The sequence below is a fragment of the Myotis daubentonii genome, chromosome 13 (genome assembly GCF_963259705.1).
Source record: "Myotis daubentonii chromosome 13, mMyoDau2.1, whole genome shotgun sequence".
Classification (NCBI taxonomy): domain Eukaryota; kingdom Metazoa; phylum Chordata; class Mammalia; order Chiroptera; family Vespertilionidae; genus Myotis; species Myotis daubentonii.
The window spans coordinates 54,705,573-54,719,295 of record NC_081852.1 but is presented as its reverse complement, the minus strand read 5'-3'; the positions used below and the strand labels follow the sequence as shown (position 1 = coordinate 54,719,295).

Here is a 13,723-nt window from a genome sequence, read left to right as displayed (position 1 = left end):
ACATTCATGCATCCTTTTATGACTATAACCCCTCCTCTTTCCGGAAGGAACCACCAGTCTAAAAAATTTTTTTTCACTTTTTTATTTTTTAGTTTTACCAAGTCTGGATTGATCTCTGAAGATATAATTAGTCTTGCTTACTACTAAACCTTCTGTAAAAAATATCATACTGTAGGCTCTTTTGTAGCTTTTTTCACTCAACAGATTCCTTCTGATACTTGTCTATGCAGCTAGGTGTATCTATGATTCATTATTTGCACTGAAGAACAGCCTAATGTATGAAGATAACACAATACCTAGCCTATTTTTCATTATGTTTACTCCTGATAATTCCACTCTCAAATTCCTAACTATGGTAGCATTTCCGAAACATTTTATAAAATTATTAAAATATTTTTAAAACTCAAGTATTTACAAGAACAATTTTTGTCAGCCACAATCCCCTTCAAATTTTGTTTAATTCAAAATCTGTTCAAGTAGGTGTACAATTATGTAATTTAAATTTATATGAACCAATTCAATCTGAATGCAAAAAGCAAGTTGTTTCTATAAAAATAAAGTTGGATATTTTGAAAAGACTCAATAAAGAAACGTAGCCCTAGTTGGTTTGGCTCAGTGGATAGAGCGTCAGCCTACGTATTGAAGGGTCCCAGGTTCGATTCTGGCCAAGGTCACATGCCTGGGTTGTGGGTTCAATCCCCAGCAGGGGGTGTGCAGGAGACAGCTGATCAATGATTCTCTCATCATGGATGTTTCTATCTCTCTATCCCTCTCCCCTACCTCTCTCTAAAAAAACAAAAAGTAGCTAAGTCAAATTGTTTTTCAATTAGGGGTAGTCCTACATCAAAGATGGGTTAAAAAAATGTACATTTATAGTTTTTAAATTAAAACAAAGCATTTTTAGTTTTGTCATTCTGGTTTAATAGATTTCCCCCCCTAACAATTTAATTATCATAGCCAATCACTTCAATAAGGGATTCTACTGTATTTATTTAAGTCTACTTTTATTACACAAAGGAGTCAGGTAACTTACAAAGAAATACACCCTACTAAGATAAATGCATTTAAAATCAGTAAGAAAGTTGGACCAATAGGTAAATAGGGTAGGAAAGAGAGACGCAGTCACACTATTAAAAACTGGATGTCATATTTCCATTATCCTTTGCTAACGATAAATCTGTGTGAGTTTCTTAGCAATCAATACAACAATGCAAACACAATAAATTATTACATTTAAATTTTCTAGGAGCTAAAAAACAAACTTGATACCTAGGAAAAAGTACAACTATAATACTGAGATCAGAAAAAACTTTCTCTAGTTGATAAACCATATAGGTTATTTACAAGGTAAACATTGAAACCATCAACAATTCCTACAGTAAAAACAGGAAATCCTATAGGACTGTGTTTTGAGGAAATACATATATGAAACAGATATCCTATATAATAAAGAATATGCAAATTGACCATCACACTCTTGCACAAGATGGCTGGCAGGGGAGGGCAGTTGCGGGGGACCAGGCCTGCAGGGGAGGGCAGTTAGGGGCAACCAGGCCAGCAGGGGAAGGCAGTTGGGGGTGACCAGGCCGGCAGGGGAGGGCAGTTGGGGGTGACCGGGCTTGCAGGGGAGGGCAGTTGGGGGCGACTGGGCCAGCAGGGGAGGGCAGTTGGGAGGGACCAGGCCTGCAGGGGAGGGCAGTTGGGGGCAACCGGGCCGGCAGGGGAGCAGTTAGGCATCGATCAGGCTGGCAGGGGAGTGGTTAGGGGGTGATCAGGCTGGCAGGCAGAAGCGGTTAGGGGCAATCAGGCAGGCAGGCAGGCAGGCGAGCGGTTGGGAGCCAGCAGTCCTGGATTGTGAGAGGGATGTCCAACTGCCGGTTTAGGCCTGATCCCTGTGGGCAGTTGGACATCCCCCGAGGGGCCCCAGATTGGAAAGCGTGAAGGCTGGGCTGAGGGACCCCCCCCCCAGTGCACGAATTTCGTGCACTGGGCCTCTAGTACAAACATAAAAATATAAATGAATGTGATTTTATGTTGATATATTTTTTAATGAATGACATGTTGCCAAAAGTAGTTTAGTAAAAACAAATGTAAGAAATATTTTATGATCTAATTTCCCATACTCTGACAATACATTAATCCAGGATTAGATTTTAGAGTAATTTAAATTAGTGACTCTTAAAATGTTTTTGGGTAACATACCACTTTGAAACTCTGATGAGAATCTGACCAATTCCCCCAAATCTTGAAAATAATTTCTGTGAAGTTTAAGTACCTTACAAAGCCTAACCAGGAATGCCTTGGGTATATGACTCAAGGTTAAAAGCTCTCAGGCTAGAGTAGTCATTGTGATTACAAGTCCTTCATACAGTGCTTGGAAACCTTTTTCTCTTGGCCAGGAATTTAGAAGGTGTCGAACTTAAGTGTATTCAAGAATACACCTCTTGCCAAGTACCTGAGTGAAGCTATTTTAAGCTGTAAGTCAAATGAAGAACTACATGCTTATAAAAACCTGTTGAGCTAAGTAAGGTAGGACTCGCTTCCTTTACTGAAAACTGAGCTTAGTAATGACACAATCCTCAGATTGCATGTCACTCCAGCTGGAAGCTGAGAGAGTACTTGTCAATAGAGCCAAGATTTTCCTTGGAAAGCATTTTGGGTGCATTCTCAATACAAGACAACCAACCAGAAATTCCATGCTATAAAGTATGCCTGAAAAACTTTTAGCCTAGCAAAATATTTAAGCACTCCTTGGCCATTAAATAAACCCAACTTAGTAAAGCATCCAATAAAGTACATCCTGTTTATAAGCCCTATAAAGTCTGATATATGTGACAGATTGAATTACTGGTCTCAATTCTTTACTCCTCTGTAATAATATTAGATACCCACACCCTTGACATGGCCTCATTGTAGGAAAGGTGTCTATTCCTGCCCCATAACCTTGAGCTTAGTTATGTGTCTTGCTTTAATAACAGTAGGTAAGCAGATATGACATAGCTAAGCGTCTGCCCCCTGGTGGTCAGTTCGCGTCATAGCAACTAGTCGACCGGTTGTTTGGTTGCTTAGGCTTTTATATATATAGATCATCTATGTTCTTATTGATTGCACCTGGGACGTACTGCTCCCTCTACCACCCCAACTCCTTCCCCACTATGATTATTGTGACATAGAATTCCAAAAAGGAAAATCTCAAAAAGAACTTGTGCAAAATCTCCAAGTTATACATATTAAGTACAGGTAGTACCAAAAATTCATTCAGTTATTTTATGAATATTAAAAACTCTATAAAAAGTTAATCAAATGAAAAAAATCAAGGTCTTTGAATTATAAGCAAATTGGCATCATGATAAAAAATTATCTCAAGATGTAAAGCCATTCAACTAAACTGATGCTTATCCTATATAATAAAAGGCTAATATGCAAATCGACCGAATAGTGGAATGACCAATTGCTATGATGTGCACTGACCATCAGGGGGCAGACACTCAACGCAGGAGCTGTCCCCTGGTGGTCAGTGTGCTCCCACAGGGGGAGTGCCGCTCAGCCAGAAGCCCTGAGCCAGGCTTATGGCTGGCGAGGAGCAGATCTAAGTCATCAGTTGGACATCCCCCAAGGGCTCCTGGACTGCAAGAGGGCGCAGGCCGGGCTGAGGGACACCCCCCCCCCGAGTGCACAAATTTCATGCACTAGGCGTCTAGTTCACTCTATAAATATATTAAGACCATCCAAACCATTTAGTCACAAATTCTATTTTCAGTGTATTCTACTAACTTACTTTTATTCATTACTCTGGTTGTAGATATGTAGATAACCATCCCTGTATCACTGAGGGCCAATGAGAAGTAAGGACTTATGCTCCTGGGTCATCTTATAGTCAATTAATATAGGTAGCAAAGATTGTAAAGATAATGTCAATCTTATTCATTATTAATATCTACATAATACAGTAGGGCAAAAGTGTTTTTTTCAAATTGCTCAAAAGAAGCTATCATGGTTCAATACAAATTTTAATAATCTAAAAAAAGCAACTCACTTTTAAATTTATTTTTCAAACTAGAAAAAAAAGGACATTGTTAAATGGTATAGTTCATGAATAATTGTTTGAAGTTCTGAAACTAATCCTAATTTAAGAATATTCAGAGCTACATTAATTGAAAGCTGCAGCTAAACTGAGATTCTTTAACATTAATTCAGAATAATATATACACTATCTTGTGCATAAAACATAATGTGTAATGTTACATGTTATATAAAATATATTCCATCTTGTATACATTACTGCTGGCTTTGCTTTTATACAATAAATCTCAAGACACAGGCATAAAAGTATAAAATTACTAGCAATAGAATTAATCCAAATGAATGTCCCCAGCATCTTTTTAAAATCTTACATTTATGAAACAATGTTTACTTATATTAAGTATTAGAAGTTTACATACCTGATGATCCCAAAATTACATCCCATGGGGAACTAATGGGCTGTTGCTCTCCTTTAGCTCCACCTTCTTTATCTGTACCTTGAATACCAATGCCAGCTACAGTGCTCACCGTCTCAGCTTCTAGGTCAATCTACAGAAAGGAAGATGTTGTATGCAATGCATGTTACCTTTTATTTTCTTTTGTACATGAAGATTTTTAATAAAAACATATAGAAGGTATTAACAATACAAATACTTTCTTTAAAAACAAACAAGTATAAATCCCTGGGAATTAAGGGGAAAGAAGGATGAATAAGTGGAACACAGGATTTTTATGGCAGTGAAACTATCCTGTTTGATGCTACAATGGTCAATGGATACATGTCATGGTGCATTTGTCCAAACCTACAAAATGTGCCAACCAAGAGTGAACCCTAATATAAACGATGGTCTCTGCATGATAACGATGTGCAGGTTCGATAAGTGTAACAAATGTATCACATTGATGGTGAGGGAGTCTTGCAGGGATGGGGGGAAAGAAACTGTGTTTTATGTACAATTTTGCTATGAATCTAAAACTGCTCTAAAAAATAAAGTCTATTATCTTATAAAAATTTAAAAGCTTAAAAAAGTTTTAATTAAGCATAGGGTGATCTTGTTATTCAGAAGCACAGAACTCAGTCCTTTTCATTTCCTCACCTGTCCATGCCCCCACTTCCCTCCTGCCCCCCTCATCTCATCATGCCTCTACCAGAAATGGTGTTGATCTTCTTTTAACTATAAAATATTTTAAAAGAAAGTGAAATTTTAAAGCAAAATCTAAAAAATTCACATTTCTTGAAATTAAATGTATTTCAGTTATGCTTGGCTACTAAATGACACATATACAGCTTAATATATGCCAGCTACTGATCCAGGTGTCATCTATCCATTCATCCTAATGACTATGATTATCATTATTGCACAGATCATTATGTAACTTTCTCAAGATCCTATAGCTAGTAAGTCCAGGATCTGGGGATTTGAATACAGGCAGTGCTAGCTCTACTACATTATATTGCCTCTGCTGTATACATTGGAAAATTAATGCATTCTACTGGGGGAAAAAAAGCTCTGGTTTCATCTCCTGAGACCCTTCCGCCAACACTTTACCATGAACATTTTCAAACTAGAAAAAAGTTAAAAGAATCTTGCAGCAAAGATCTATACACACACCACTTATTACCACCATTTCACTTACTTGCTTTATTACATATTTTATCCAGCTATCAATCTACCCACCAACAACGTATGGGAGTTCCAATTGCTCCACATTCTTGCCAATATATAATGTTGTCAGTCTTTTAAATTTAAACCATTATAGTGGACATAAAGTGGATAAAAAAGTGATCAACATCCTGAGTTGAAAAAGAAATGTAAGTGACAAGGTCATTCTTATACCTTCTTTTGAAAAAATGTCTGATCAAATCTTTGACCCATTTTTTATTGGGCTATCTTCTCATTTTTAGTTGTAGGAACCTTTATATATTTCATGGATACTAATCCCTTTATAAATATGTTTTGTAAAATTTTAAGGTTATTTTTTGACAGCTTGTGGCTTGTCTTTTTAACAGTAAATTTTAATGAGCAGAAATTTTAATTTTTGATAAATTTGAATATATCATTTTTTTCTTTTATGATTGTGTCTGTGTCCTGTCTTTGGAAACCTTTGCCCACCTTTAAGTCATGAAGATAACGTTTTCATTTAAAAGCTTTACATTTTTAGCATTTACATTTAGGTGTGTGATGCATCTCGAGTTTATTTGTATACAACGTTCCAGGTAATGTGTTTCTTTTTATCCTCCACATGGGTATCTAGTTGTTCAAGCACAATTTGCTAAAATGACTTTCCTTTCTCCCTTGACTGCTTTGATGCTTTTGGGAAATCATAACTGTATTTGATATGACGTTTCTTCTAGGTGCTTTATTCTTTTTATTGATCTATATATTAACAAAGTATCACAGTCTTGATCAGCATAACATTAAGTCAGTCTTGAAATCAGGTACTATAAGTCTTTTAACTTTGTTCATTTTCAAAATTTTAGATATAATAAATTCTTTATTTTGCATTTCCATGTAAATTTTGGAATCCACTTAATACCAAAAAAATCTGATGGAGTTTTGACTGGGATTGCACTGAGTTTAAAGGTCAATTTGGAGAGAACTGACATCTTAATATTGAAACTTCCAATCCAATACTGGATTAATTTTTCTTAGCAATGTTTTATAATTTGAAGTACACAAGTCTTGCATGTATTTTGTTAAATTTATTCTAAGTACTTTGTTTTTATTGCTACCGTAAATAGAATTTAAAATTTTTAATTCCCAATTAACTGTTATTAATATATAAACACAGAGTGGATCTTTTTTTATTGACTTTGTACTCTGCAACATTCCTAAATTCTCTTATTAGTGCAAGTAGCTTTTTCATAGATTTCTTAGAATTTTCTATGTATACTAGAGGCCCAATGCACGAAATTCATGCAAGATCTCACTCGATGATCTCACTCATTTGTGGAATATAATGAACAACATAAACTGATGAACAAAAACAGATTCGACAGAGAAGCATCGATCAGACCCAAACCTCAGAGGGAAGATAGGGGAGGGTGGGGGTAAGGGGGAGAGATCAGCCAAAGGAATTATATGCATTCATGTAAGCCTAACCAATGAACACAGACACCAGGGGGGTGAGGGCATGAGTGGGAAAGAGGGGGTGGGAATTGGGGGATAAGGACACATATGTAATACCTTAATCGAGAAAGAAAAAAAAAAAGAAAAAAATTCATGCAAGAGTAGGCCTTCCTTCCCCCGGCTGCCGGCACTGGCTTCCCTCCAGCACCTGGGACCCGGGTTTCCCTCACAGCGCCAGCTTTGTCTGGAAGGTCGTCCAGTCTAATCAGCATATTACACTTTTATTATTATAGATCACATGCCACTGGCAAATAAAGACAGTTCTTCTTCCTATATGCCTTTTGTCTCTCTTTGTTGCCTTACTACAATGGCTAATACTTTCAGTATAATATTTAATAGGTGTGGCGAGAGTGGGAATCCTTGCCTTGTTCCCAATCATGGAAGGAAAGCATTCAATATTTTGCATTAAGTGTAGCTATAAAGCCATTTTGTAAATGCCCTTTGATTATATTCACTATGTTTATTTCCTTTTCAAGTTTACTAGTTTTATCATTAATAGGTATTACATTGCCCAACTCTATCTGTGAATCAGGAGTTGACTGTTCAATTCCTGATCAGGGCACATGCCTGGGTTGCGGGCTTGATCCCCAGTGGGGGGGGCATGCAGGAGGCAGCCGATCAATGACTCTCTCTCATCACTGGTGTTTCTCTCTCTCTCTCTTCCTCTCTGAAATCAATTAAAATATATGTTAAAAAATAGGTATTAAATTTTTAAAAATGTTTTTCTGAATAAATATAGTAATGATTATTGTCTTTTATTCCTTTACTATGATGAAATACATTGATTTATTTTAGCAATATCCTCTTGCATTATTTTTGTAATCTCTCAAAATTGTAAAGAATATTATTAATGTAACCTTATATTTTTTACTGAACTACTAGTAAATCTGCAAAAAATTCAATAGGCAGCTAGGGATAGGTCCTTGAAATAATATTTGATCTAAGAAATGTATCTTAGAAATTGACATGACAATCAAAAGAATTCCTCTTGCAAAAAGCCCCTGGTCCAGGTGATGTTACTGAGGTTTTTTAATGAATGTTCAAAACCATTAATTTTTACATTAGACAAATTATTCCAAAAGTTAAAAAAACAAAACAAAAACTAACTAGCTCATTTAATGAGTTTAGTGTGACCTTGATTCCAAAACTGGGTTACAAGAGTACAAAAAAATATAGAACCATTTAATTTATGAACACGAATTTTTAAGTATTAAATATAATTTGGGATAATCAAATCCAGCTTGACTTTTAAAAAATTGATCATTAGGTAAGGTTTAACCCAGGAATACAAAGATGGTTTAACATTAAAAAAATATATTAATATAATTCATTACATCAAAACACTGAGGGCAAAATATTACCTAATTATTTCAATAAATATAGAACATATACTTCATAAAATTACATAATAAAATAATTCTAAGTAACTAAGAATATGAAATTTCTTCATAAATATTTTTTCCCCAAAGCTACAGAAGATACTAAACTTTGGAGAAAATTGACATGCATTCTCTTTAAGAATATGAGGATGACAAAACACACAATCACTGCTAATGCTTAACAGCAACTGAGGTTCTATCCAGCAATATAATAAAACAAGACGTGTATAAATAAGAAAGGAAAATATAAACCTGCCATTTGTTTTTTACAGACATCATAATCCTATATAATAAAAGGCCAGTGACCATACCGGCGTAACGACCAGAATGACCAATTGACTAGTTGCTATCAGGTGCATTGACCACCTCTCTGTCCCTCCCCGCGGCCTGCAGGCTCAAATTGCTGGATGGTGAAAAGGGAACCATGGGGAACTGGGGTGGGCAGTGGCGGCAGGGCAGGACTGGGGACTGTCAAGCAGGTGGAAGGCCAGACCTCTTGATCCCTCCCCCGGGCCCGCAGGCTCCGATTGCTGGATGGCGAACGGGAACCACGGAGAACCAGTGTGGGCAGCAGCGGGGCGGAACTGGGAACTGGCAAGTGAGCGGAAGATGGCCCTGATCACAGGCTAGGCCTAGGGACCCTACCCACACACAATTTGGTGCGCTGGGCCTCTAGTCTATATAACAAAAGCCTAAGCCTAAGCGAGCTTTACAGTGTAATGACCAGAATGACCAGTCCCTATGATGCACACTGACCACCAGGGGGCAGACGCTCAATGCAGGAGCTGCCCCCTGGTGGTCAGTGTGCTCCCACAGGAAACCAGGCTCATGGCTGGTAAGCACAGCAGTGGTAGAGGGAGCCTCTCTGGCCTCCGCAGCAGCACTAAGGAGCAGCGAGCGGAGTGGTAAGGAGCAGCGAGCAGGCGGGTGGTAAAGAGTGAGGGGTCCCGGACTGTGAGAGAATGCAGGCCGGGCTGAGGAACCCACCCATGCAAGAATTTCATGCACCAGGCCTCTAGTTATTTATATAAGAAACAAAAGTTTTTGCAGAAATGGATATGCTGATCCTAAAATTCATAGGGAATTGTAAGCGACCCAGAACAGCCAAAACAATGTTGAAAAAGAAGACTGAGAAGACCTGTACTTCACTGATTTTAAAATTTATTAAAAGTTACAGCAATCAAAACAGTGTGGTGTAGATCAATGGAATAAATCTCAAAGTCCAGAAATAGAACTACGCAGGTATGAATAACTATATGACTCAACAATTTGAGTACTTAAATATTGATCCAAGAAAAATAAAAATGTAAGTTCACACAAAACTTACACATGAATTACTTATCCATAATAGCAAAAAATTAGAAATACCTTAATTGCCCACCAACTGGTGAATGGACAGACATAATGTGGAATATGCATACAATGGAATGCTATTCAGCAATGCAAACGAATAAACTATATATGAACCCCAAAAACATTACACAGAATGAAAGAAGACACAACGACCATATATTGTATGACTCTATTTATATGAAATATTCGAGAGACTGTCTATCTCTATAAAGATTAGTGCTGTGGGTGGGAGTGGAGATTAACTGTAAAAGTCATGAACATTCTTACTGAGAGGATAAAAATATTCTAAAACTGATTTATGGTTATGGCTGCACAACCTGTTATATTTACTAAAAATTCTTAAACTATATACTTGGAATTTAATGCTATATAAAATATCTATCTCATCTTATAACTATGAACTAACATTTCCTATCCTGCGACCCTTTGAGTTGATTGCTTTTACCCAAACAGCTTGCTTTCTTAGATTTCAGCTACAATATTGCTGCTCAATTCATTGCATTACTTACTAATAAAACGAAAACTTGAGGGAATAGAAGGAATAAACAATATTGATAGTGTATGAGATAAGAATCCTATCTAATAAAAGACAAAAAGGGTAATTAACCATACCTCCGCTATGCTTCCCATTGGCTAATCAGGGCGATATGCAAATTAACTGCCAACAAAGATGGTGGCCGGCAGCCACGCAGCTGAAGCGAACATGAGGCTTGCTTGCTCCAGTGATGGAGGAAGCCAAGGTTCCCTGCCTGCTGCGGCCTGGCTCTGAGCCCAAAAGCAACAATGTTTCAATTATAGAAGCTAAACAAACCCCAGAAAAAAAAAGAAAAGAAAAAAAGGAGAGGCTGGGAGCTTCAGTCCTGGCCAGCCTGAAAACAGCCCTCAGCCCCTCACCCAGACTGGCCAGGCACCCTAGTGGGGACCCCCACCATGAAGGGTGTGTGACCAGCTGCAAACAGCCATCAGCCCCTCACCCAGGCTGGCCAGGCACCCAAGTGGGACCCCCACCCTAAAGGGGGTGTGGCCAGCCTGAAAACAGCCATCAGCCCCTCATCCAGGCTGGCCAGGCACCCCAGTGGGGACCCCCACCCTGAAGGGGGTGTGACCAGCTGCAAACAGCCATCAGCCCCTCACCCAGGCTGGCCAGGCACCCAAGCAGGAGCCCCACCCTGATCTGGGACACCCTTCAAGGCAAACCAGCCGGCCCCCACCCATGCACCAGGCCTCTATCCTATATAGTAAAAGGGTAATATGCAAACTGACCCTAACAGCAGAAAGACTGGGAATGACTGGTCACTATGACACACACTGACCACCAGGGGGCAGACGCTCAATGCAGGAGCTGCCCTCTGGTGGTCAGTGCACTCTCACATTGGGGAGCTCTGCTCAGCCACAAGCCAGGCTGATGGCTGCCAGTACAGTGGTGGCGGTGGAAGCCTCTCCTGCCTCCTCAGCAGCGCTAAGGATGTCTGACTGCAGCTTATGTCTGCTCCCCACTGGCAAATGGACATCCCCCGAGGGCTGCCGGGCTGCCAGAGGGATGTCTGACTGCCATCTTAGGCCCAATCCCCCGGGAAGCAGGCCTATGCCAGCAGGTGGTCATCCCCCGAGGGGTCCCAGACTGCGAGAGGGCACAGGCTGGGGTGAGGGACCCCCACCCCCCCGCCGAGTGCACACATTTTTGTGCACTGGGCCTCTAGTATATATATAAAAGCCAAGCAACTAGAAAGACTAGAACGACCGGTCACTATGATGTGCACTGTGGCCGGCCAACTAGCCCAATCCTCCGGCTGGCCGGGTCCCCGGTCAACCCCTCCCCACAGCTGGCCTGGCCCCTGATCAGCCCCCCAATCAGGGGCGGGGCCAGCTGGCCAACCTCCTGCAGCCCCTCCCCCCCAGACTCGATCGCCCCCACAACCCTGATTGGGGGCGGGGCGGCCAGGCAACCTCCCACGGCCTCTCCCCTGGCCCCGATCGTCCCCGATCAGGGTAGGCCAGCACCGGGCCTCTAGTATCATAATAAAGTTATTAAAAAACAAGCACACAAAACACTACATGTTTTATAAGGTCAGATGCAAATAAAAATATATGAGTTGAATATAGAATGACTGCCTGCAGGTGTGTTTATGCAGGGGAAATGGGAACGGGGATAAAGAGGAATTTATAAATTAATAAATAATATTCTGAACAAGAGATAGGTCTGCACTGAAAAATGTGAGCTCTCAATGTAAGATTATGACCAATCCTCTGTTAATGAGATTTAAACAAAAGTAAAATACAATAAACATTTTTTAAAAGAGAGGAAGAAATAATAATTCCACTTTATGTCCTATATTTGCAGACACTAAACTAAGCCATATAATATAAAAATAACTTAGGGTAACCTAAATATGTGATTATGCTACTTAAAAAGTATTTGAAATACAGTCAATACTTCAAAACCTGTGGGTTCTAAATCAGGAGATAAAATGGACAATTAAAAAAGGACAAGTATTCACTGAATATTGCAGGGTAAATATTTTACTACTTTAATACCCTGTTAGATATCTATGATATGATAAATTAAAGAAGCATACAACCCCAAAAGATATTGCTAAATACTGACTTTAAGGACTTAGTAACAACAGAAAAACCACTTTTTTCCCCAAGTATATACCATGAAATCATTAGACCTATGAAAAATTCTAAAAAGTAATCCTTGATCAAGTAAGTTTGGAAATACTACACACATATACCCCCAGCAATGTATTCACAATACATTAGCATATTAAAGTCTCTAAAAAGACAGTCTCCAAGACTCTAAAAAAAACTAAATCTGCTTTATTTTATAAACCCATAAAATTCTTTTTTCATGGAACACCTTTTCATATTAAGAGAAATATGCACTTTAGAAAATGCATCATTAAATAGATGTTCTTTGCTCAGAAATTCATTCAACAAATATCTATTGAACACCTGCCGTGGGCCAGGCCCTGTTCCAGGTGCTTAGGATTTCAGAGGTAAGGAAACCAAATTTCATGACCTCATGGAGATTTTCATTACAGTAGATATTATATGTTCTACACATTTTTTTTAATTATATGTATAATAGGTGATAATATTGTCAAATAAATGGGCATAGATATCAATAGACAAATAAAAAGCAAGAAAATCAAGAAAGTATTTGAAACAGTATGTTTAGGCATGATGGATTAGATCAACTTAGTAGACTTTAGAAAAAGACATCAACCTACTAAAGATCACTGCTTTATAGCCAAAATCTTCATCAATAAGGAATGTTTAAAATGACTTCTACAATGGATATGATGCAGTCATATCATTCATGTGACTAATATAGATAAATACTTTAAAAAGACTGCAGAAGATTATGTAAGTACAACAGGATTCCACCATTTGTTAAAAAAAAGATTGTCCAGAGCAGTGGTCACCAAACAGTGGCCCGCGGACCACTGTTGGTCTGGGAGGTCCGAAAGGTTGGCGACTGCTAGTCTAAAGTCAGTCTTTTTATTATAAATTTATTTGTGAGTAGGAAATTTCTGAAAAAACACAAAATTTAATAATGGTTGGTTACCTCTAGGGAGCTGGAATAAATGATCAGAGGACTTTTTTTTACCTTTATGATTAACTCATTTTTTAAAAACAAGATTCTTTACTTTTATTCAGATATAAAACACCTTTTAAGACTTATTGACTGATATGTATCTGTAGGCAAAGCAAAAAAGATGAAGGCAGGAAGTGGTATGATTTTTTTTCTAGGTTTCAGAAAATTTAACTTTTAAAAAGACAAAGCACCACTTTGTATACAGTGGTTAGGAAAATATCTCAAAACGAGGAGCT

At 38.5% G+C, this 13,723-nt stretch overlaps 1 protein-coding gene across 3 annotated transcripts in view; it reads right to left on the bottom strand.

Annotated features, from left to right (window-relative positions):
- Positions 1-13,723, bottom strand: part of NHLRC2 (NHL repeat containing 2) — a 53,179-nt gene that overhangs the window by 25,686 nt on the left and 13,770 nt on the right. For 2 of the 3 annotated variants that reach the window (XM_059661477.1, XM_059661478.1), the window contains exon 5: positions 4,443-4,572. The exons of the other annotated variant lie outside the window; for it this stretch is intronic. In XM_059661477.1, the coding sequence (XP_059517460.1) occupies positions 4,443-4,572 (130 nt within the window). The remainder of the gene's footprint in view (positions 1-4,442; positions 4,573-13,723) is intronic. 3 annotated transcript variants of the gene reach the window in all.